The 27,361-nt window shown below is 35.1% G+C and overlaps 1 protein-coding gene and 1 pseudogene across 26 annotated transcripts in view; one reads left to right on the top strand and one right to left on the bottom strand.

Annotated features, from left to right (window-relative positions):
* The first annotated feature begins 6,311 nt into the window (after nt 1–6,311).
* On the top strand, nt 6,312–9,039 carry LOC101960696 (protein NDRG3-like; annotated as a pseudogene).
* A 2,545-nt stretch (nt 9,040–11,584) lies between these two features.
* The window catches only part of Lepr (leptin receptor), a 164,786-nt gene continuing 149,009 nt past the window's right edge, over nt 11,585–27,361 (bottom strand). For 20 of the 26 annotated variants that reach the window (XM_078026434.1, XM_078026439.1, XM_078026432.1 and 17 more), the window contains one exon: nt 11,585–16,724. In XM_078026434.1, coding sequence (XP_077882560.1) covers nt 15,912–16,724 — 813 coding nt within the window. In that variant the 3' untranslated portion in view covers nt 11,585–15,911. Of the gene's footprint in view, nt 16,725–17,627; nt 20,089–26,325; nt 26,983–27,361 lie in introns of those variants that run through there. The other 6 variants (XR_013427851.1, XR_013427853.1, XR_013427850.1 and 3 more) reach the window with 3 other exon arrangements.

Genomic DNA, 27,361 nt, shown 5'->3' with positions numbered 1-27,361 from the left:
CACAACAAAATGAAACTAGAAATCAATAACTGTAAGAAAATGGTGATGTTCATACTGTATGAAAACTAAACAAGTATTCTTGAATAACCATTGGGTCAAATAGGAGATCAAAAGAGAAATTTTAAAATATCACAAGACAGATGAAAAGAAAAACATAACATACCAAAACACAGTGTGCAGCAAAACAGCACTCAAAAAGAAGTTTACAGCAATCAGCTCCTTCATTAACAAAGAAGAGTGATCTCAAATAAACAATCTGACTTCACATCTCAAGGAACTAGAAAAAAAAAACAAACTAAGTTAAATTAGTAGAAAGAAGGGTGGAAAATAAAGATTAAAGCAGAAACAAATGCTTAAAACATTAGAAATAATGAACAAAACAAAAAGTTGTTTTTAAGAAAAGATAAACAATATTGACAAACCTTTGCTCACTAAGAAAAAGAGATAAAATTTAAATAAAGTCAGAATGAAAGAGGAGACATTACAATAGAAACCTCAGAAATGAAAAGAATCCCAAGAAACTTATAAACAATTATGAGCCAACCAATGGGATAATCTAGGGATTAATGCCTAGAAACTGTCAGCCTACCAAGACTGAATCAAGAATAGAGAGCCTGAAAAAAAATAGTGACAAATAAGGAGACTGAATCAAAATTTAAGAACCCCAATAAAGAATATGTGGGTCCCATGAAGCCTAGGCTTTAGGGATGAATTCTAATGAACATTCAAAGAGTAATTTAAACCATTCCTAAACTCTCCCCCTAAATAGAAGAGAGTACACTTCCAAACTCATTGTCTGAGGCTATATGAGTCTAACACAAAGCCAGACCAAAGCACCACAAGAAATGAAACTAAAGAATGATATCCTTGCTGAACATAGAAGCAAAATTCATCAATAAAATACCAGCAAAGCAAATTCAACAGTACACTTAAAGGATCACACATCATGGTGAATGGGATTTTACCCCTGGAATGTAAGGATGGTTCAACATATCAAAATAAATAAATGATACAACCACATTAACAGAGGGCAAATAAAAAATCACACAATGATCTCAATAGATCATAAAAAGCATTTGATAATTCAATATCCATTCATGATAAATTCTCTCAAAAAGCAATATAGAAGAAGGTATTTACCTCAACATAATAAAAGCAAGATATGAAAAGCTCACTGCTAACCCATTATCAACAGAGAAAAAAATGAAAGCTTTTCCTCTAAGATCCATTGCAAGGCAAAAATGCCTTCTTTGACCACTTGTACTCAGCATAGTACTGTAATATTGAGAAAAAAGAACAAACCTAGAGTCATCATACTTGCTGACAAACACACAGTAATCAAAACATTATGGTACTGGAGTACAAACAGACATACAAACCAAAGAAAGACTGAAGAGCACAGAAATAAACCAATGCATTTATAGTGAACTGAGCTGTGATAATGGTGCTCATGGGGAAAGGACCATCTCATCAATAAGCAGTGCCAGAGAACTTGTTGTCCATACACAAAACGACGAAATCTCATGCAATTTAAAAAATCAATTAAAAATGTATTGTAATCCCAGCTGCTTGGGAGGCTGAGGTAGGAGGATGGCAAGTTCGAAGCCAGCCTCAGCAAAAGCAGGGCATTAAGAAACTCAGTGAGACCCTGTCTCTAAATAAAATATAAAATAGGGCTGGGGATGTGGCTCAGTGGTCCAAGTGCCAGAGTTCAATCCCTGGTACCCCCTAAAAACAATGTTTTAAAGACTTAAATGTAAGATCTAAAACTGTAAAAATATTAGGAAAAAACTTAGGGGAAAAATTCTTGATATTCTCCTGAGCATTTTTTTTTAATATGGCACGAAATACACTGACAACAAAAGCATATAGACAAGTGGGGTTACATCAAACCAAAAAGATATGCACAGAAAAGTAAACAACAAAGTGAAAGGTTAACCTACAGACTGGAAGAAAATACTTACAAACCATATGTTATGGTTTGTATATCATTTGTATCCACCAAGTGTCCTTTGTGATTAAGGGCTTGGTCCCCACAGTGGACATGTTGGGAGGAAGTAGAATCCTTGGGAGGTAGGGCCTAGGGGAAAGTCCTCAGATCGTTGGGGGCATGAGGTAGTTTGCATGCAAACCCTTGTCCCTTGGTAGTGCTTGAGTTCTCATGGGAGGAATGTTATAAAAGGAATAAGCCTGGGCCTGCCCACTAGTCCTCTTTTTATTCTCTCTGCTTCTGGTTCAAAATGTCACCATCTGCTTGCTTCTACTTGTGTACCTGCCATTGCAATCTGCCATTATGTGACATAGCCAAGAGCTAAACCAAAGCAGTGCCATGCCTTGAACATCCAAATTAGTGAACTAAATAAACCTCTTCTTCATAAGTAGCCTGTGTCAGGTATCTCCTTATAGTGATGAAAAGCTGAATGATGTGTTTAATAAGAGGTTGATATCCAAAACATAGAGGGAAGTCATACAACTCAATACCAATAAAATATAATAATTCAATTTTAAAAAGAGCAAAATACCTGAATAGATGTTTCTCAAAAGAAAGCATAAAAATGGTAGAGAGGTATATGAAAAGGTGTTCAGTCTCACTAATCATCAGAGAAATGGAAATCAAAACCACAATGAGATATCCCCTCACACTTCTTAAGATAGATAATTAATAAAACAGACAAAAGATGATAAGTGTTGGCAAGGATGTAGAGAAAATGAGACCCTTGTACACTGTTGATAGGAATGTAGTTGGCACAGCCATTGTGGAAAACAGTATGGAGGTTCCTCAAAAAGTTAAAAATAGAACTACTACATGAAACAGCAATCTCACTACTGGATATATATCCAAGGGAAGGGAAATCTATATGTTGAAGAGATATTTGCACTCGTGTTCATTGAAGCATTGTTCACAATAGCCAAAGCATGAAAACAACCTAAATGTCCATTAATGGATGAATGGCTAAAGAAAAATGCACACACACACACACACACACACACACACACGCACACAAATATATTTCAGCCTTAACAAGGAAATTCTGCCATTGCAACAAATGGATGAAGCCAGGGGACATTATGTTAGGTGAAATAAGCCAGACAGAAAGACATAATCCCATTTACATGTAGAATCTAAAATAATAAAACTATATAAGAAAGGATTAGAACAGGAATTTCTAGGGGCTGGGGTTGAGAGGCAATAGGATAATATGGGTTGAAAGTATAGAATTTAGTTACACAAGATTTTGAGATCTAATATACAACACGATTGTTAACAATATTCTTATACATGTGAACTTTGCTAAGAGGATGCATCTTAAGTGTTCTCAGAACACTTAAGAAGAAAATAGTAACTACATGAAGTGACTAATTGTTAATTATCCTGATCATTGTGATCATTTCACAAGGTACACATATCAAAACAACAAGTTGTATACATGTAATTTTTTTATCAAAGTTTCAGTAAAGTTATTTTTTGAAAAAACTAAACATGTACTCACCAAACCACCTAGAAATTCCACTTCTTACAATCAAGAGATTAAAATTAACATTCAACAAAAACCTATACAAAATTGTTCGTGAAGTTTCATTTGTAATAGCCAAAAATGGTAAACATCTAAAATGACCTGCAATCAGTGAATGTTTAGACAAAATGATCCGTCTATACCATGGAATACTACTCAGCAATAAAAAGGTGCAAGCTAATTCTTTCTTTAAAAAGATTTAATAAGGAATCTGGTACTTTTTAAAAGTGGATATCTGAAGGATTGAAACAAATGAAGAGATGTGCAATCTCATTTCTCATTAGAGAAATGGCAAAACAATGTAGTAACCCACCACTGCACATTCTCCCAGATGTGGTGATCTACTGGGTGTCATAAGGAAGAGGGACAGTGGAGTCAAAGTCTCTAGTTCACCACATTGCTGGATAAAAAAAATGTTCATCTTATTTTTGATAAGTAGGTACATATATACAAATAACAGCTATTTCCTACAAGGCAGCTATTTCCAAATGACATGATGAAAGTAAATTTATTTTTTGATGATCTGTAAAAGGAACCATAATTTCCAGATGCTCTGTCACTAAGGACCACTGGTATTTTAAAGTGATAAAAGCAACGGTAATAAGTATTGCCACCAGGACCAGTCCTTTATACTTAGGTTGGCCATGTATTTTGTTGTCTAAACTAGAACACTTTTCAGAGTTGAAAGAGTCAAGAATATGCCACAGCAAGATAGCTGTTCTTGTATATTGATGATTTCGAATTAAAGGGACTTAAAAAAAAAAAAAAGCAGGTACAAGAAGATCACTCTGCCCTTCATCCTATTTCCTTAAAAGCAGGTGCTCAAATTCCCATGTGAGATATGTCTTCTTTATATTTTTATATAAAGAATATTTTTATCATTTTTATATTTTTATAAATATTTTCATATTTTTATAAAATATTTTTATCAGGTAGGACAGGAAATTGAAGATGAGGGAAATCTGTACAAACACACTTTGGTAAACCAACCTTCATCTTCTTAGTCACTCCTCTACACAGTTACCTACCCTAGCAAAAACCCCTTCACCTTACCACATTTTCCAACTTACCATTCTTTGTCTAATTCTGTAGTGGTTGTCTTTATTGCTTTGAGTCTTCATTTCCTTATGGAGGCTTCCATGCCATGTAAAAGTTATATTTAATATAGTTGTATGCTTTCCTTCTGTTAATCTATCTTGTATCAGTTTAATTCTTGGTCCCATCCAGGATCCTGAGGATGGAGGTGGAGTTTTGCATCCCTTACTGGGACCACCAGTGAAAGGAGTCACTATTTATATGTGGAGGGGACTTGGTCAGATACCGTGGAATGGTTAGCTACCCGATTTATAGGGCTTGCATTTAAACACAGTTTCCAGCACTTCAATGGATTGCATGTTTGTGCCCCTTCCAAATTCACATGCTAAAATAGTCATTAATGCTATTAGCAGGTAGGCCCTGTGGGAGGAAATTAAGTCATGAGGATGCAGCCTTCTTGAATAGATTTAGTGCCCTTTTCAAGGTTACTACAGAGAGCTCTCTAGCTTTTCCTTCTGCTAAGTGCAGACACAATGAGACAATGAGGGTCTGTACTGACAAGAAGATTCTCACCAGACTCAGTCATGTTGGTATCCTGATGTCAGATTTCCAGCCTTTGGAATTATGAGAAATAAATGTCTCTTGTTCTTAAGTCATTCGGTCTATGGTACTTTTTTTAATGCATCCTGAACTAAGATAGGAACTTACCACATTTTTGTTCTCTAACATAAAAGATGAATTCTGGAGAATTTTAATAATATAAATATGGTATGAATGAGTTGTCTGGATCATTATTTAAGAAAATATAAGTAGTATTTTTCTCAAGTTTATTTTTATTTTTTTGCACTGGGGATTGAATCCAGGGGTGCTCTAATATTGAGCTACATGCCCAGGCCATTTTATTTTTTATTTTGAGAAGTCTTACTAAGTTACCAAGGCTGGGTTTGCACTTGTGGTCCTCCTGCCTCAGGTTCCTGAGTCTCTGGGATTACAGGCATACACCAACTCACCTCACTTTAATTTATTTTATAATTAACATATAAGCTGGGACTAATGAATATTGTAGTGATAACATTTTTCAACACTTTTGTTTTCACTCTACTTGAAATACCAAGATAACTTTGTTTTTCCCCAAAACAGACTAAAATTGCAATAGAAAAAAAATGCCAATTAGATAGAATGAACGGAGTGGGGAATCTAGCTCTCCAGATATTAAGTTTTATTGAGTAGCTGTGATAATTGATAAATTTAGTGCTGGAGAAAAATAGATTAAACAACTAATGAAAAAGAATAGAGCCGGGTGTGTAATCCCAGCGGCTCAGGAGGCTAAGACAGGAGGGATCGTGAGTTCAAAGCCAGCCTCAGCAATGGTGAGGCACTAAGCAATGCAGTGAGACCCTGTCTCTAAATAAAACACAAAAATAGGGCTGGGGATGTGGTTCAGTGGCCAAGTGCCCTGAGTTCATTCCATGCTACCAAAAAGAAAAAGAATAGAATGCCCCCAAATAAACATGGATATACATGAGAATTAGTAAATGCAAAATGTGACATTTTATGTGAGTGGAATAAAAGACTTTGTTTTCCCAGAATCGAACTCTGTTGGGACAACTGAATAGCCACTTGGAAAAAAATTAAAGCTATATCACTATTTCTTATACCAAAGTAAATGAATTAGAAATGCAAATCCAAAAGTAATAGCAAAAAATACCAGAAAAATTCATAAATTAACCAAGTATTGGAATTTTTAATGCTTTTCTAAACATGGTGAAAAATCCAGAAGGAACAGAGGAAAAAGTTGAAAAATGTAATGATGTAAGAATGAAAAATGGCCATGTGTACCCATGGTACATGCCAGTAATCCCAGCACCTCAGGAAACTGAGGCAGGAGGATCACAAATTCCAGACTAGCCTGGTCAAATTAGTAAGACTGTGTCTCAAACTAAAATTTAAAATCAGAATCATAAAATTTAAAATCATAGCCAAAGCACCCCTGGGTTAAAAAAATAAAAAGCGTACAGAATGGATGAATGGCCATAATACTACAAGTCAAACTACAAATAAAAAGTTATAACAAATGTTGATATGTATGAGAGATAAGGAAGACATTAATATACAAAGAATTTTTGTACACTACCAGGATGACTATAACAGAGTAATTGTATTAGGTTTACTTTCCCATAAACAACTACAAAACTTGACAAAATTTATAGCACAACTGCTTTCTGACATTAGCCCTGTGCTAGGAGCCACAGCAAAAGTATTATGATACATGGCACCTTTGTTTTAGGTGACTGCCAGCTAGCCATTGAGATGATATGATTATGTTAAGATTTACATTCCTATGGAAATTGGACTCCTGCTGTTCACCTCGGCCTGTTACGGGACTCATGTTACGGCACTCCCGGAGAGTTCCCATTGGTTGGGGAAGGATAGTAGGAGGGTACTTCCGGGGGAGGTGCAGGGCCCCTGGTTCCGGTAAGAACACACACGTGGGTGGACCGGCTTGCTAGGGGGACGTACACGGGTCTCTGGCGGCCTTTTAAAATAAAACTTTGTTTCTGCTCGAGTGGCTTGTGTTTCTGTGCCCAGCCGGGTTGCGGCAGCCCTGGGAGATAAAGAGAATGGCTTTGTCCCTTGGGTTATTTTTTTTTTTAACACAGAGAATTGGAGCCTAAGAAGAGAGCATTAGTATCCCTGGGAATGATAGTTGTGAATGGCAAGGCCATTAAGATTTGAGGGCAAGTTACTCTGTAGGAGTGAGCTGTAGAGAGGAATCCCCCAAATATACATGAGATTGCCCTTGGGTCCTTGACTAAATCCTAAGCTGGGTATTCATAAGATAAAACTCTAAGATTCTTAATAGAAAATCTGCTTGTGAATTAAAAGTTTATTAACGGTAAGAGCACAATGTTAAAGAAACGCTTATATTTTTATCCCAGCTAGAATAGACAGACATTAGTGAATATCCAGGAGATTGGGGTGCAACCCTGGAAATACTATGACTAGGGTTAATAGTAAACAACACTATATTAAAAACTAAAATACGGCCTTCCTAGGTAGCCTAAAATATAGCACCAGTGTGATCCAAGTGACCCACCAACAATTTGAGTGCCTAGAAGAAAAAAAATTCAACATTCTTTGTGAGACATAACTCAATCCAGAGCCTCTACAACATATTACTTGTAATATCCAGTACATTAAACAAAAATTACTAAGTATCTGATCAAATAGGAAATTGGGATATAAAATAATTAATGGAGGCAGATGCAGAAATAATACACATTCTATGGTTCAGGAAACAGCATGTTAAAATGATTAAAATTAGCACGTTAAAAGAAAGGAAAATAAGGATGAAGTAGAGCATTTTGAGAAACAATTAAAATCTGTAAAGTGGAATCAAATTGGATAAAAACCTAATAGATAGGTTTAATTATAGACAGCTGGTAATGAGTAACATAATTGGTAACCTCAAAGATAGATCACCACTACCAATGCCACTGTACTGGCATTCCCAACTTCAAGGACTCCAACTGTTAAGAACATGATGGAGATGCAATTCATGATATGGTTCACATCCTTATAAGAAACTTTCTAAATGGAAACAGAACAATTACACTAAAGTCATGATCTTTATGCATATCAGTCATAACTCTTGTTTCAATTCATTCTTTAACTCTGAGAATATGTAAGAGATGACTTGACTTTACTGTCTGTCATGTGGATGCCTAGGCCTACCGGAAGGTGTGCCCTATTTCCCAACTGAGAACAAGTGCTCCAAGATTGATAAGATGGCTAAAATGCTGCTTCCTGTTCTTACCCACTTCAGTGTGAAAAGCATCACTGGGACTGGAGTTGGGGCTCTAGGTTACATCATTAACAGATTTGCAGTCAATTATCCAGAGCTAGGGAAAGGCTGTGTGCTCATTATTAATGTTGCTTCTTGTACTGGATGCTGAATTGACTGGGAAGATTTCTCTCAGGCTTAACAACCAATATTGTGAACATTATTTTGACTTATCACTTTGGACAGAATAAGATTGATCCCCCATTATGTTTCCCAAGAGACATTTCAGTGCCCTTGAGTTTCAGAAATAGCTGAAGGTCAACCTAGATCTTCTTCCAAACTACAGGCTGCATATTGCCTAAGATAACAACCAAGAAAACCTACAGCTCTTCTTGGACTCCTATAATGGATGCAGAGACCTGGAGATTGAAAGAACATACTGGGCCAAAGTGATAACAGATTAAAAACACTAAAGTGTTCTACTTTACTGGTGGGAGGGGATAATTCACTTGCAGTTAAGGCTGTGGTTGAATGGAATTCCTGCATGAATCCTAAATTATAACTTTGCTAAAAAAGATGACAGACTGGAAGACTGCTCCAAGTAGTTCTGCCAAATAATCTCACCGAGGCTTTCAAGTACTGTTTTTAGGGAAAGGAATGGGCTACATACCACCTACCAGCATGCCCAGCTCACCTGATCACTAACCTACTCAACTTGATATCACTTCTGGAGAAAATCCAACTGGCCTGTCACCAGCATCTGTCAGATGGACTCAAGAATCCTTTGAGTTTCCTGATGTCCAGGATACCAGAGGTGTCCTGATAACAGACCCTCTCCCCTTGGGCCATGCAAGTCCATCCTTCTTTAATTGACCACCCCATAATACAACATACTGTCCTGTAAACTAGCCTCTGTTATCTTTAACTCATGCATGAACACAGAACCTCTTTCTAGTAGCCTGGATTTATCATTCTCTCTGCTCACCTACCCGCCTTTTTTGTATATACCAAGAACCATATCCATGCCATAACTCTAAAATTCCAACATATATAGCTGAATCCATCTCCATATCTTCTCTTTTTAACTTTTTCCTGAGTCCCAAACTATGTATCCACTAAGATTCTTTGATTCCAACTCTTGTGCGTACATAAGTATGCATATCTATGTCTCTGTGTTCATATTTCTCTGACTTCAGACTTGCTTTCTTATAGAACTTCTGCAAAAAACAAAAAAGGATTTTTTTTTATTTCCAATGGTGTTTTTTTTTGTTGTTGTTGTTGTTGTTTGGTACTGGGGATTGAACTCAGGACCACTCTACCACTGAGCCATATCCCCAGACCCAGCCCTTTTTTTTTTTTCTTTTTTTAACTGGAGATTGAACCCAGGGGTACTCAGCCACTGAGCCACATCCTACATCCCTAGCCCTGTTTTGTATTTTATTTAGAGATAGGGTCTCCCTGAATTGCTTAGTACTTCGCCATTGCTGAGGCTGTCTTTGAACTCAGGATCCTCCTGACCTACTGGTATTACAGGACTGGATCACCACGCCCAGCTCCCAATGGTGTTTTTAAAGGAAATGTGCATAACAGGTTTCTAGGTTGGATAAGCCACTGCATTCTCCTTTGGTTCCAAATTGATCAATGAGATGTGCAGAGTGGTTCAGAAGAGAGAAGCTCTGAGCAGTATAGAAAAGCATAGTTATTGTTTGCACTACTGATTATGAACAATAAATGACCTGTTACTTAGAGAAGGCAGCGGATGGCCAGCCATCTCCTTCTGTCCAAATTAATTCATCTTCACAATTTTATAAATACAACAGAGAGGTAGGTTCTGCAAGTGGTTCGTGAATGATGAGGTTCTAATATAATATTAAGTTTTCTCTTTTTTTTCAGCTTTTTAAAAAATTTATTTATTTATTTATTTATTTTTTATTGGTTGTTCACAACATTACAAAGCTCTTGACATATCATATTTCATACATTAGATTGAAGTGGGTTATGAACTCCCAATTTTACCCCAAATGCAGATTGCAGAATCACGTTGGTTATACATCCACAATTTTACATAATGCCCAATTAGTAATTGTTGTATTCTGCTACCTTTCCTATCCCCTACTATCCCCCCTCCCCTCCCCTCCCATCTTCTCTCTCTACCCCATCTACTGTAATTCATTACTCTCCTTGTTTATTTTCCCATTCCCCTCACAACCTCTTATATGAAATTTTGTATAGCAATGAGGGTCTCCCTTCATTTCCATGCAATTTCCCTTTTCTCTCCCTTTCCATCCCATCTCATGTCTCTGTTTAATGTTAGTCTTTTCTTCCTGCTCTTCCTCCCTGCTCTGTTCATAGTTGCTCTCATTATATCAAAGAAGATATTTGGTATTTGTTTTTTAGGGATTGACTAGCTTCACTAAGTTTTCTCCAAGGAAAGACCATGATTTAATTACTGAACTCTCTTAGCAAAGGAAGGTGGAAAACGAAATGCTAGGCCTTCACTCTGCAAGAACAAACTGCTGAATCTGTAGTGTCTGATGCTACTTTAGACATCTTCACATCTGCAGAAAGTGCCTGCCTCCCAGGTCTATGATGGAGAGTGGTTTTCTATCTGTTCATCACAAAAGATAGAGAAGTATGGCTTAAAAATCAGAGATGGTGAGGAAATTGGTGTGAAGAGAGGAACAGTCATTGGCCCACTATTGTGTTTGATAAGCATGTCCTTGATTTCGGCAGATGAATGGAAGCTATGTTAAATTCATATAAAAATTATTTGTCAGAAAGATTCTTAATCCTCCCTTTTGAAGGAGGGAAGGGGCCAATCCTGTCCAGGGAAAATCATTCCCTTCTCTTGTCTACTGTTAATGAAGGGTTCAAAGTCAGCCAGAGAACAAGGCCAGGAGAAGAGAAGAGAAGAGAAGAAGCTTGCAGACCTCTGCCACACAGCAGGAGCCTGACCTTTTGCACAGGAGGTAAGCTCCGGCCACACAGTTCTAAGCCTATTGTTTTCTGCTGTAATGAGGAATGTGTCACTCTGCTAGAAGGCTATTTACAAATTATTAAATAAAGCTGTAATGTGACTCATTAAAAAAAAAAACAGAAAATAAGAACCAAAAGACAGCATTGTATCTAAAACATTTTCATGGGAGTTCATAACCCACTTGAATCAAATGTATGAAAGATGATATGTCATGAGTTATGTAATGTTTTGAACAACCAATAAAAAAAAATAAAATAAAACATTTTCAGACCCTTTTCAAAAGCAAGGTATATGTTTATAGGAATTTGGAAGACACAACCAAAGGCCAACAACAGATGAAAATTTTACAATGCCTACTTATATAAACTATAAAGATTACTTCTTATTTTCAAATGCTTTCTAAAATAATACTGAGTTATTTACCATACCATGGATAATATAATCCTAAAATAAATTTATAATAATTGAGAACATTCATTTCTCAAAATTGTAACATTCCTTAGGGTTCATAATGATAGATAAAAATATTTGGTCATAATTTACACTGCATTATCTATGACTTTGGAAACATATTGGGGAAGTAGGAGAACTAAATTTTTATAAAAACAATTAGTAACACACATCTTGACACTTGCTTATAATATTTATTACCATAGCAATTGTGACAAAAGTTAACTGCATGCCAGACACTCAGTGATAGGTTTCAATAGTACATTATCTGTAAGTATTTTACTACAAAACTAAGTCTCTTACTTTCAAATTTATTCTTAGTTCGAATTTATTCTTAGGGTTTTTGAATAAACGTGTGACTTAAAATAACCCATCAGAGATTCTCACAAAATCAAATTGAATGCCACATATCTTAAGCTCAATTAATTTTGAAAAATAGACATTTTCAGCAGCTTTCCAAAATAAATATAAACTTTATATAAAAATAATTAATTCAATATAAAACCTCAGGAAAACCACATCTTGATGCTCTGATACATGTAACAGGATCTCACTTCGAATGCACTTTCGTATTTTAAGTCGTGCTCCCAACATTGGGAACAGATGCAGATGTGCATTTACTCTTTGAAGCTAGTCTTCAATAGAGTACAATCACTGACTTGGCTCACTTCCTTCTGTGAAGACCTCTTCACATTCTTGTAACTACATTTACATGTTTTCTCGAATGCAGTTTAGGTTCATCAGAGTAGCACGGACAATTTTGTACTTTAAAATCTGAGCGCGAGATTTCTCAGTAACAAATACTTCAGAAGAGTTTGTTAATAGAACTACTAAGATCACCCCTGGAAGAGAAAAAATAGAAGAAACTTTTTTTTTTTTTTTTTTTTTTTAGAAATACAGGAAGTAATTCAGGAAAAAAAAAAAAAGCCTTTTGTTTGTATCCATATGCTAGGAGACATGAACCTTTGCAGTTGCCATTGTCCAAATCCATCAGCACAGTCCACTCTACACAGGAGCCCTGTAGGCACCCCTCCCAACAGAGCAAACCGCTAGGGTTCATCTTTCTTGAACTGGCAAGGGGCTCATAGTACTGAAGGAATGCGACCATATGTTTGATATTTGGAAAGAGGGAGTTGGTTGTTGGAAAAGAATGAAAGGAAGTAGAGGAATGTCACGATGAGGGTCATAAATCCTTATTCCGAGTTCAGGATTTTCCACTAGTTTGGGAACTTCATCCAAGTCCTTCTATCACTTGAAGACTTGTTTTAAAAATAAAAGATTATCTGTCCTATTCCTCTTGACAACACAGAGCCCATCTCTAAATGGAATACAAGGCTTCAGAGGGAGGCTCCTACTCTTAGTGAGGTGTAACTCAGTTTTTTACATTTCTTCTTAGGGGTTTCAAGCTGTGAATTGTATCATCCCATTGACCCTGACATAGATGTTTTATCTTTTCAATTTATTTGTACGTGAAACCATACCTCAAATGATTAATTTATGAGTTTCTTTTCATGAACTTCAGATGAAAAGGGTCTGATTAGTAGCTTGTTGTTGTGACATAAGGTCACTAAATGAAATATTCAAAATTCCAGGTTTATCACAAGTTTGGACGTCCAAGGCTGAGGGGAAAGCTGAGCATGTACAAGGGCCTGGATTTAATTCCCAACACTGAATAAAGACAGGGAGGAGGGAAGGAGAGTGAAGGAAAGAGAGAGAGAAGGAAAAAGGTCCAAAGCCCATATTTGAGCTCCTTGATCCCTTAAATACTTTTTATAGAGGCTCAAGTAAGGAGAGTATCTGAATGTTCTGAAATATACAACACTCCGAATTTTCCCTAAGTTGTGTAAAAATACACTAATTAATAGTAGAAACCTTTTACAGTCCAATAAAACATAGCAATGGAGAAGTAAACTTTCAAAAGTGAAAATTAGAACTGAAGTTTACTGACAATAATAAACATGAGTTAATAAGCCAAACTATGTTAGCTCAGCCCTATGAAAGAAAGTACCTTTTGTTTACTTGTTTGGGGACCAAAGCTGCACCAAGATGACATCAATGACCTCAGGTTAATGTGACATCACTGAATTCCCTTAACTTGGGTCTGCAGCACTACAATGATCCTAGGACTGATTCACTCCAGTGTACACACAGCATGGAGCACTCTTGAATTGACTAGAGCTCTTGGTTTCTCTTTTCTGTTGTTTTGGGTCACAGATCATAGAAGAATGTTGTGTCTCAGCGGATATGTTCAATGATTAATCTCCCGTTACATGCAGAGTGAGGCAAAATTTAATTTCCCATCTCTTCCATAACATACCTTCAATTAAATGTCTATATTTTGTAAGCATGTATTAAAAATAAGTCAGTTTTACCAAAATTTCCATGCATATCACTTATTTCTGAATCTCTAAAGTGTCTTAAAAATCGGTGAAAAAACTATCTTCTTCATTTGTCTTTGTATAGAATTAAGGTTTTCTCACACGAATAAGTGAGTTGGTATGGGTGCTCTACCATTTTTTTATAAGAGGCTCATCTGTTGAGTATGAGATCCTGAGACATCTTAATAATATTTATAACATGAAACTAACTTATTGATTTCTGAGTGGCAAATTACTATGAAGTGTGAAAACAATATCTTTTAAAAGGAGTCTGGGATCTTTGTCATTGTTTATGATGTTTATTATTATTTATGAAACTTTGCTTGTATCATAAATAGAGAAGGAATGTAAGGATTTACTTAGAGTAATAGTAAAATCAACAGAATCCTAAGTTTAAGTAGAAACTCTGATGATGTTTAGCAACTCACAGATGTATTTTAAATAATATTTATTTTGATGAAATCGATAATCTTGAACTTCTTATTTCTTGCCATGAAACAACGAAATGTGCAAGTTTCTTAACCTAGATTGTTGTCCACTATGCTGGGCTTCGAATTCTCTTGCCATATCAAAAGCTCAAATAATAACCTTCTGTATTAATCTTAAAGTCAAGGGTGAGATCTGTGCAAACCTCACATAATTTTTCAATCAGAAATTCTTAATAGATTCTATTTGATTGCAATTCAGTTGTTCTTTAAAAACACAATTACTAGCATTGATAAGTTATCGATGATGTAAATCTGAATTCTGGTTCCATCACCCATTAACGCTGTGACCTTGCGCAAATTATTTAATCTCTTAATCTTTAAAAGAAGTATAGCAACACATCTCATACAATTATTGCAGTAATTGAGTTGAAGTATGTAAAGTATTTGTACTGTGACTAGTGTATAGAGAGAATCTGAGGGAGGGAAAAAAATGGTGTCCATGTGAGTGGGGCTGGGGAAACACATTGACTCCAGAGTGGTGCAGAATGACACTGGCCATGTAGTTAGTTATATTTCAAAGAGAGGAGTTTTAACAGACATTGTTTTAAAAACTACTTGTGCTATTATCAAAACACTGGCTGTGGGTCCTGCCATTCTAACAGATGATTTCATTCTAAGCTGTGTAACTTAAATTTAGTGCATAACATTTGGCTAATTTGTTAGTCTTCACAAGTATAACCCCTCAGACCAGAGCTAAAGTCTCTACTTATGTTCAACATTTAATGATATGCCTACTTTAAATCACACACTTTGGTAGCACAAAATACAAACACATCACATACTTTCAAAATCCATAACTATTAAGTATAAATGTATGTGTGTGTGTGTGTGTGTGTGTAAGGGAATTAGTGCAAAACAAAAGCAACTGAAAGTAAAGCAAACACACCCTTGAAACAACATCTGTATCTTACAAATATTGGTGAAAAGCCTTCCTTCAGATGGTGGTGTGATACAGAACACTGTTTTTCTTTCTACACAGGTCTAATATTCACAAAAGATGGTACCTGCTGGGCTTGTTCATAGCTAACAACAAGAGACCTTCCCACGGTGGCCTGTGAATAGAATTATTTGTAGTGTCTATTTGCATGGCTAGGCTCATGAGGGTTTTCTCACCTTTTGGGGGTCTATATTAGAGAGGAAAAACAGATATCATTAATTTTGGAATCATTTTCATATTTGACTCTAATGATTTTCTCTGGTGTTCCCCCATTTACAACAGTAAAGCGATATATTATAGGCCACGTGATCCACTATAATACAATTCTGAAGGTTTCTTGAATGGAATCACACAGTTAGGTCACACATCTTGTTTTCCATAATCTTATGTGTCTGAGTGGAACAAGTTTGAAACTGGGGCATGTAAGATACAAAAGTCTTCTTGCCAGAAGTTCCTAAGTTGAAGTTGTTCTCTACAAAGTGGGAACAAGTGTCCTGGAGGATTCTGATGTCGGTGACTAAACAGTGTGCTGGAAATGGGCATAATACTCCTGACTCATCACTTTCTCTTTTTTTGATTGAGGTGACCCCTAAATAATAGACAGACTTTTCACTATTATTTTCTTCAGGGAACTTTCCCTCCAGTTCCAAAAGTTCATCCAGTCCTTCTGAGAACGAAAGGTGTGGTGAAATCATATTGGGATGCCGCTCTGATAATATGAAAAATGCCTGGGTCTCTATCTCCCAGGAGCTATTAGAGAAAGAATGTTTTGATGGAGAATGTTTGCTAGAGAAGCACTTGCTGACTGAACTATGTATGAGCCCCTGCTCTTCATCCGTTTCGCTTGACTTGGAATTACTGACCAGTGTGGCGTATTTAACTGAGGGTTGTCTCTGGCTTTCGTCCTCACAGACAGCCGGGATGCTCCCAGCCTCAGAGATGTGAGGGCTGTTGCCCTGGTCACTAATACAGGCAGAATCCTGCTCAAGATCTTCAGCTGTCAAAAGCAGTGAGACCATAGTTGCTGGCACCATCTCATCTTTATTTTTCCATGGTGTATCAACACTGATGTCTTCTGAAATGGTTTCAGGCTCCAAAAGAAGAGGACCAAATGTCACTGATTCTGCATGCTTGGTAAAAAGATGCTCAAAGGTTTCAGGCTAAAAGAAAAGACACATTTTAATGCTCAATTATATTAAATTTTTTTTCATTATGCCATGCTTGCAGAAATCCAAGTGTATAAGGTTAATAATGATGGACATAAGTCAACCCCCAAATGAACTACTTTGAAACTAAATATACATCAAAAATCATAAAGGAGAGTCAGCTTTAAGTGTTTAAAAGCAGGACAGGACAGACTTAGGCTAGAGTTCTTTTGATTCTGTGAACCACACCATCCTCTTTGCCTTTCAGTATCTTCACCTGTAAAATGAGTTTAACATTTGCTTTGTTGTGATATGCCTAGAATTAAATAAAATAGTGTCTGCAAGTGCTTAGCTTTCAATTTAGAAAGATGACTATAATTATAAAATACTATCTGCTGAAGAATTTCTTGTGTTTTACAGTAAATTATATTTCAACAAACTGAAATTTAAGTCCCCCAAAGGAAAAAAAAAGATTGAAATAAAATAAAATGAACAAAACAACTTGTCTAAAGATACTTAAAAGAGGGGCTGAGGTTGTGGCTCAGCGGTGGAGCGCTTGCATAGCATGTGCGGTGACCTGGGTTTGATCCTCAATACCACATAAAAATAAATAAACAAAATAAAGGTATTTGTCCAACTACAACTAAAAAAATTTTTTTAAAGATACTTAAAAGAACTATTTTATGACATAAGATATGGTACAGAGGTAAAATAATCATGAACAACTATTTAAGAACATATCTGCCTTATATTGAGATGCTGCTTGAGGTTATATAAAAATAAGAACTAATATTGCCTATTTGTTAAAAACAATGATGGTGAGAGATGGTAACAGACTTGTGAATTTCTATTCTTTATACATAATTTCATATAAAATATACACAGACATATGGAATGAAGACAAATACACAAGACAAATGTACATCATATTTTTTATAAGAATGATGGTTACATCACAACAAAAATCTTGCCAAGCAGCCACAAATCAAGAATCTGTATGCACAAAGCTCAATTCATACAATATAAACACAATGAAAAATAAATGCAAAATAAAAAATACTGTGGATGCATCATATCAAAAAACTAACACAACTAAATTTAGTGCTACAGAACATGTGTTCAATTTATATATCATACATGTAATTTAACTTTTTTCACAATTTTTAAACTAATAGAATGAATTCAGTTTTTGGTTGCCTGGGACAATGGTATCCTCAGCTGTTCTGAATGGCAAGTATATTCCATACAAAAATGCACTTTATTTAGTACAGTTTCCAAATCTTATTAAAACCATAAAGGAATAAATATACCAAACACTAAATATAATAATAATGGAATAGACTTACACATGTATTAAAATACTACATAAGGACAAATACTATGTCAATACAACTCTATTATGCTACCAACTTAATATAGGAAGAGAAAACTATTCCTATGCCTATTTTTCTTCTAACATAAATCTATAGGTTTCTGATTATCTTCCAATATTTGCTTGGTCATTTTTTTAAGGCTTCTACTACACATAAGCATTGAACTGTTTTAAAATTTAAACAAATTTAGAAATTAACATCACCAAATAATTAGATGCAATGAATAAGAAAACCAAAAAAAAATGTACAAATAGGATGAAAATTCACATGTGTTCTTCAAACAACCTATCTGACATATTTTATGTTCCCTAAAACTTCATAATGGGCAACTAATTATTGAAACCAAAAATTGCATGTGTCTTAAAATGAATTTAGGTGGAAGACACTAATACCAAGAAATTACATACTCATATACTATTGAAATATTATTTTATCAATGGGCCACAAACGTCATCAAAACTTCATTAAAAGTATGTTTGTTTAAAAAACTATTTTGCACCAGACAGAGTGGCACATGCTGTAATCCCAGTGGCTTGAGAGGCTGAAGCAGGAGGATCTCAACTTCAAAGTCAGACTCAGCAACTTAACGAGGCCCTAAGCAACTTAGCAAGATCCTGTCTCAAAACAAAAAATAAAAAATGGGCCTAGGGATATGGTTCAGTGTAAAACACCCTTGGGTTAAATTCCTGGTACCAAAAAATAAAAATAAAAATAGAAAACTATTTCACCATATGTATCTTTTTTTTTTGAGATTCTAGAACAATCCAGGCATATGTTAAATATATGTTCAGCTGGTAAGGATTAAAGGATATCCTTTCATAATTTCACACTTAGATTTCACATTCCAATGACATCTGTTAATAGTCAATGGAGGGAAGAAAAGAGACACATTCTTCCTGTTTGTTAGTTTTTTAAAGACATCCATATAAAACTATGAATAAAATCTAAGTTACCCATAGATATCCTAAATTTGAATATTATTTGGATTCATCACTCGACACTTTGGTTTAGTTTGTAAGCACACTTAGCATGCTAATTTCACAGAAGTTGCAAGTGCTCTTATTTTTTCGGAAGAAAAATTATGTCCTCACCATGAACTATCTGTAAAAGTTCCAAAGAGACTCCCTTCCTTTCATCACTGCACACTTCCCTGACTGCCAGAAGTCTTGGATGGTTCAGTGGAAATAAATTAAATTTAGGCAAGAATTGCACAAGGCGGCTGGACTGGAGGTTGTTCTTTTCTGATCTGGGGAATGTGACCTGAGCATGTAGGGTTATCCTGATGTGAACTGTTAATTTCCACCATTCTGTGACTAGCATGAACTACAAATTCTGGCTTTCTTTGAATTGAAATGAAAGTTAGCACTGAAGTCATTTTCAAAACTATTGACAACTGAAATTCCCAGATTGACCAAAGTTAGACACATCCAAGCTACAAGGCATTCAAAAAGAAACCCAAATGGGTCAATTTATAGTCTCAAGTGTCTATTAAGGAATCTCAGAGAAAATTTTTGACATAAAAATATAAACTAAATACTTTCACTGCATTCTGAATGAGATGGAGTCATTGTGTTTGCAAAGATGTGTGCCAGAAGTTGCAGTTCACCTCATTACAGGATTACCTATTAGGTATTTGATAATATCTAGTAGGTATGTTATGACAGCAACAGTCATTTAGAATCTTATGACCAGTAAATTGATAAATCAAAAGCCAGAAATCATGAATATTATTTTTTAAAAACCAGATGACCTGAAAATTAATCATACATTCAAACTGAAATGAATTCAAACCTATGAGACCCAGAGTTACACATCTATTTTAAATTCTAAATGAAATATAATCCACCATATATTAGTTATCAATAGTTTAATGAATTTTTTTAAAAAAGATTTGCTCTCCTTCTTCAAAATGTAAAAATCTTCTAATACTCTATAGACTGTTGGGAAGTTGGTACATTGGGTTCATCTGTAGTGATCATGATTAGACTTCAAAGAATGTCCGTTCTCTGTTTAGATAAAATAAAAAAAAATAAGAAAGCAAAATAAAAAAAATGACTCAGAAAACAAATGATAAAATATTTAAAAACACTTCTGTTGTTTTGGTCTATAAGTTCTTCTGCTATAGCAACACATCCTTTTTTTTAGGAAAGTGAACCTTTTTTTTTTTTTTTTAAACCAAGGTGGCTTCTCTCATTTTTTAGTGGTACTTTAATATTGCAATCTAAAGATAGTTTTAATTGCCACAGGAATAAAAGAATAAGTAAAAGGAAAACACAAAGACTGGAAAAAATATTACTGTTGGGATAAAACCAACAGTTATATTGGAGAGTTTGCAACAAAAAAGAGAAAGTAAGGCAGTGAGAAGAAAAAATTTTAAGAAACAAAGAGAAAGATGGCCAAAATGATGAAAAATAGAACCACAGAACCAGTATGATGAATTTATTTTTCTCAAGGCAGAAAAAAGATCTAAGAAATAATCTGGCCCAAGACTCTCTTCATTTGCTTAAATAAAGTGTTGAGGCCTGAAAGATTATTTGGTTAAAATTACAACTTTTTGAAGCAAGCTGTAAAATTTACTTAAAATTCTTGAAAAGACTGACATAAATGTAGATAAAGAAGCATGTCAGATAAAAAGAAAGAAAAAAGCAAGCCCCAAACAAAAATAATGAAATGGAAGATGAGAAAAATACTGTAAAATAAATTAAAAATGGGAAGAAATGAAATGAATTCAAGGTAAATTAAGAGTTTTAAAGTATATTCAACAAGGGAAGTTCAGCTAATTTGCATCTAAAAAAAGGGGTACAAATCAAACCAAGAAAGGTTATAGTCTTACATACTGTAAAGCCTGAATTATAAGAAAAGCAAGGTTATTGAGTTACTGCATTTTCCTATGCCAAGAATTCAATCTTTGTTTATGACTAATTTTTAAAGTATAAAGAAAAATGGCATAGAGAAAAATTCTGATTTAAGAGGCAACAGGGAATGAGTAATTTTATTCATTTCTAAAAATGGAAAATAATTAGAAGAGTATGGACCACAGAAAATGAGCAAAAAATTAAGGAAGACCAGGATATATCCAGGTGGACTACAACTGAAGAGAAAGTCAGCCAGCCTGGCTGAATACACTGCAGATGGTGACTGAAGAAGTGGCCAATAAACACACAGAAGAAAGGAGACCACAGGCTAAAAACAGGCCTGATGGGAGCTCTGCATGTGGAATGGGGTTCTTCTACTCTCTGCTGAACTTGGAAGTACCTTTGTGCAAGAACAACCTTCCATACCCAGATTAAGGGTTTGTTCTTAAAAGCAGCTGAGGAACTGTGAGAGGAGACAGCAATTGTGAGATACCACTATGTTGGAGCACATCTTTTCTCATTCTGGCCAGAGCTTTGGCTACACAGCTGGCATGGCAATCCCTGCTATATGCACGGCTACCATTCCGCCTGTCTGCTATTTCATGCAAATATGAAAAGGAAAGCCAAGTACTATACTTGGGGGTAGTCTGAGACAAGAAAAGTCAATATAAATAAGTGAAAAACATGACCTAACAGAAATGGAAGAATCAAGAAATAGAATTTTATATAAGCAAAAAAAAAAAAAAAAAGCCGCTAACTGGAATTTCTAGTACTATTTCAGAAAACATTTTATGCATAAAACTGGACAACAATATTCTGAAAAATCATACTTGGAAATGTGCAAATAATAATGGCAAATAAAAATCCAACAGCAGCATTGGAATAATAGAGGGTGGCAAGATTAACAATGAAAAAGAAAAAAGAAACCCAGAAACTATTAGAGATTAAAATAACAATAATACATAGAAGATCCATTCAGAGTGCTCAACTTTCAACAAATACAGATACTAGAAAGAACCAAATGAGAGGAAATAATCAAAGAAATAATAGAACTTCTTAGAGTTGACCGAGGATAACTCTAAGAAATTCAAATTGCTTCAAATGGTAACTCAAAAATGAAAAAATTACCACCTTAGGCTCAATGCTGAAATTTCAGAACATCAAAAATAGAAAGTATATTTTTAAAAAGAGAAAACTGCAAGTAACCAATGAGAAGCAAAGTTTCACATCTGACTTCTCAGAAGCAACCAGGGACATCAGACCATAAAAGACAGGTATGGTTTCGAAGTTCTTCTGGAAACTTTTCAACCTAGAAACTGACACTCCACCAAAATTATGAGTAAAGGAAGGTGGAATAAAAGGAACTCCAACACACAGAGATCAAGATATTTCACCCATATTTGAGGCATCTGTCGAGGATGTAGTGAATCAAGTGAAAGCAGGGAAAGAAGTCTAGGAAATAGTAATGAGCAGAAACCAGTTAAGGGAAGGTTCCGAATAATAACTTGTAGCAATTTTACAAAAGGCCTAATCCTGATTTAAGTAGAAGGATGGAGGGTCTCCTTGGCAGAGTGCGCTGCAGACAGGTCTCCAGTGAAGACAGGGACTGGATGAAATAGCTCATACAACAGATGTACACAGAACTTGAGATGACAGATCAGACAGGCAGAGTGACAATTAGGAACTCTGGGGAAAGAAGAAAAACTAAAAATGAAAAAGATGAAAGCAACAATATTTGGCATAATTTTGATCAAATGTAATGTTTCTAATATATTTTCTAATACTTCTACGACATTGAAACCACCAAGAAATGCAAGCACATTATGGTTGTGCAAGGAACAATACTGACATAATCATAACAGTATAAATTCAATTTATCGGTTTTTTTTTCTTTTTAAAAAATGAACCCATGGACAGATTATAACACAGAACACGTTATCAACCCTGACCTAAGTATAGCTATAATTTCCAGAGATTAGGAAGTGAGGGGGAAATGGAGGGAAATGCGAAATGGGTAATGCATTTAATAAAAACAGGTGAGGAACTCCGAGGAAGTTTATTTGATAGAACAAAAAAATGAAAGCTTAAGTAGATTTTTCTGATGTTGCAGAGGAATTGAAAAAAAGTAGTAGAAAAATATGTGGTAGAAGCATGAGGAAAGAAGGGGAGAGAAAAGTACATAGTGAGTAAAGTCCTCCTTTCAGCCAGAAACCAGCAGTTTGTGCACAATCCACTGTGACAGAAGCATATGGTTTTTTAGAAATGTGAAGATGACCTGTTAGAAAAATTAAAAGCAAGACAGTTAAAGTAGTGGCATTTAGAGAGCAAGACTAATTTCAAGGCGGAGTGGAGGAGTAGATTATATTTTCATTAAAAATTTTTCTAGACAATTTCATTATTAAGCCATGCACATGTATTTCTTTCAAAAAAATTTTTTTAATTATGAGAAGTATCCAGACATATACCTTAGATAATGAAGGGACATATATAACCAGACTTCCTGAGCATTTTTGTAATAAATAGAAAAAGAGTTCAAACAAATATCCACTAGAAGTGGATTGGACAAAGGAACTGTGTGGCATGTTCATGTGATAGACCAGTGTGGAGCAGTCCAGGTATATAAACTATGCTAACTCTACATGGAGAGAGCTCAAAACCAAAGCTGAGAGAACAAGTAGTTTGGAATCATGTGGATGGTATGTTAACATTAGCAATTCCCCAAGGGATCACTGTGCACGTGTGGGTGTAGGAAATATTTAAGTACAACTAGATGAACAGAAGTGGTGGCTCTACAGAGGAAGGGAAGGAGGGATTAGAAAAAGGAAGGGAATAAGTGGAACAAACTTTATCTGTGATTCTTACTTAAAATAAGGCAAATATGGAAAATTTCTAAAATTTTATAAGTATATAATAGGCTAAAAGACATTTTAATATAATCCCCCCACCATTGTTTGTTTGTTTTTGCAGTGCTAAGGATCAAACCCAGGGCCTCACACATGCTAGGCAAGGGTTCTACCACTTAGCTACATCCCCAGACCCTACATTATTCTGCTTTTAATATATTTACATTTTCTGGGGGGGGGGAACTGAAAGGGAAAAGGAAGTATAGCATGCAAAAGAAAGATTTTGAGGAAATTATATTAGAAGGAATTATATATGATTAATATAAAATATTATGTTAATTACCTTTGGTTGTTACCCTACTGTTATTAGTAAAGTCTGGCATATAGTGCTTTAAATAAATGTTTTCTTGGGGCTGGGGATGTGGCTCAGGCAGTAGCGCGCTCGCCTGACATGCATGCGGCCCGGGTTCGATCCTCAGCACCACATACAAACAAAGATGTTGTGTCTGCTGAGAACTGAAAAATAAATATTTAAAAAAAAAATCCTCTCTCTGTCTCTCTCTCTCTCTCTCCCTCTCCTCTTTCTTTAAAAAAAAATAAATAAATAAAAATAAATAAATGTTTTCTTTTTCTTTTAGAGAGATATCAAAATACTGGCTTTAAAAAGACTTTTTGCATCTTTGATTTGCATAAGTCATAAATCAAAGGAAGGAGAATAATAGCTTAAAAAGTGGAACAGACTAATATTAGAGAACATTTTAGAGATCAGGCTGGATGTCTAGGATTTACAGGTACAGAGCCATTTCATAAAAATCACTGCTCCTGGCTGGGCGCAGTGGTACAGGCCGGTAATCCCAGCTACTGGGACAGGAAGATTGGGAGGCTGGGACAGGAAGATTGTAAGACTGTAAAATTAGAAAATTTAAAAGCAAGATAGTTAAAGTAGTAGCATTTAGAGAGCAAGACTAACGGCAGGGTGGAGTGGAGGAGTAGACTGTATTTTCAATAAAAATTTTTCTAGACAATTTCATTATTAAACCTGCACATGTATTTCTTTCAATTTTTTTTATATTATGAGAAATATCTAGATATATACTTTAGATAATGAAGGGACATATATAACCAGGTGGACAGCCCTGTCAACTTATAGAGACATTGTCTGAAAATAAAAAGAGGTAGAGATGTTGATCAATGGCAAAAAGCCCTGGGTTCAATTCCCAGAATTGTAAAACAAAAATGTTTCTAAAAATCTGAATTTGGAGAACAAATTAAAGAAAATATTTTATATAAAAATTATTACTTCCTTAAAAAATGACTGTATTTGAATTATTTTTAAAAATGATGGGCTACTGTGGTCTTTGTTTTATGGTACTTTATAGGGGTTTTATTTGCTTTTTTATTACTTTTGTTTTAGAATTGAATAAACTTCATTTTATTTACCCATTCATTATTTGAAGGTCATTTTACTTCATGTTTCAATTATCATGAATAATCCTGACATGAAAATTCATGTCAAATTTCCATGTGAATAAATTACTTCATTTTACGTTGGTGTATACATTGGAGTGGAATTGCTGAGTCTCATATTTAATCTTTTGAAGATATGTCAGACTATATTCTAAAAGGGTGGTACTATTTTACAATCCATTAGAGTAGATGAAGGCTCCATTTCTCCACATTCTCACCAATATTTATCCTTCTTTTATAGTCATCCTGCCAGATATGATTTGGGACCTTTGGTTTTTGACTTGCATTTCCTGAATGTCTAATGATGTCAAGAATATTTCACTTTGTAAGCACAAATGGTTATTTCCATTCCTCCTTTGGATATATACCAAGTCAGATTTCTTGCCCATTTATTTACTATGTTAAAACATATAGACATGAAATTTACCATTTCCATTATTTTTAGGTATGTAATTCAGTAGTATTTAGTACATTAAGGAATAGACACATTATTATTATGGAACTAATGACCAGGGTATCAGTTTGCATCAGATGGACCTGGGTTGGAATGCAGGTTTTTATATGTACTGGCTGGGTGGTCAAGACATGCTACTGAACTACTCTGAGATTCAGTTTTGTCATCAGAGAATACTGGGCTCTTTAACCTATGAAAGAATTAAATAAAATAACAAATATAAAAGCACAGGACAGGGAGTAAACTTGTCACTTTTTCTTTGGTAACATAAAGTGAGTTTCACTGTATTGTTTTTTCTTTAATATGTAAATTTTAGTTATTTAGGAGATTAAAGCAGAAGACTAGATATAATATTTTTCTCTTTTTTATGAGAATTTTTATCATTAATAAAATCTTTGAAGTTATATTTTTCACTCTTTAAATATTCCTACTTTATTAAAAAAAACTTATTATTTCTAATTCACCTGTTAAGTCCTAGTAATAAACTAAGCTTTTGTGACTGTTTAGAAAATATCTTCTAAGATTAGAAAACCAAATATTTGCAAAGATAAAAAAACAATCAGTCTTACTTATAAGTAAAGATTTTCACATCTTCTGTAAGTATCAAAAAATTCTTTAATTTACCAGAATCTGGAAATTTTTGGTGATATTTCATTTTTCTTGTATGTAAGATCTGGCAGATGACCAGCTAGGCACCATGTTGATCTTCAGGGTATTTTAAAGCAGACAGTGGGGTAGGACGGAGTCCATGACAAAGTCAACCACCCTGTACCCACTCAGCAGTTCTTTGTGCCAGCGTTTTCTAGGGAAAGTCATCTGGTGTGGATTCACACTGCACCTTGCTGAGGTGGGCCTGATCTTTCCCTTGCCAGGTAAATACTTAGAAGCATGTCCATGGTGGTTCCCAGGTAAGGTGTCGCATGAACATGCTGAAGAGAGAGGATTTTAGTTCTTTCTAAGAAATAATAAGATGGTCATCCATGAATTAATATAGACTTATATAGAGAAGTTTTAATCTTTATTTAAATAGGTAATTATTTTGACAAAACCTTTATATTTAAGAAAAAGAAAAGTCTCCAGCTTACTCTTTCACCTCCAGTCCATTTCCAATTTGTAAACATGCTCTGATACGTCCAACCACATGGCTTTGCAGGTGGTCTTACCAGAGCCTGTGAATAACTATTTACCTACCAGATCTTGGGTCAAAGGTCAAGATTGTGTCTATGCATTCTGGAAGAACAAGGAGGCTTGTGTAACTGGAGCAGAGTCTTCAAGAGGAGGCTATCAATACAGACAGAACATGTGGACCTGAAGGTGTTGGAAGGATTCTTACTGCACCTTCTTAACTGTACCTGCTCCTCCCCACCCCACACACTACACCAGGCCACACCATAAGTTCTTAGCATCACTGTAGTTTATGATTATAATGTTATTTCTATAATAAACTAGTTAGTGCTCATCTTTCCCTGCCAAGGAATGTCCAGTACTTTCCCGGCCAGGAATGTGCAGTACTTTTCTTATTATTACAACACTATGAGATAGCAAAGTGACTAGTGTAGGAAAGGTATTCAATAATATCCTAAATTAATGAAATAAATACATGAATGAATGAAAAATGAATAATCTATTTTAGAGAAGCAAAAAATACAAGTTCTTCCTA

This window comes from Ictidomys tridecemlineatus, chromosome 11, assembly GCF_052094955.1.
Source record: "Ictidomys tridecemlineatus isolate mIctTri1 chromosome 11, mIctTri1.hap1, whole genome shotgun sequence".
NCBI classification, from domain to species: Eukaryota; Metazoa; Chordata; class Mammalia; order Rodentia; family Sciuridae; genus Ictidomys; species Ictidomys tridecemlineatus.
Note: the sequence above shows the minus strand (reverse complement) of the source record. Positions and strands in the feature narration are given on the sequence as shown.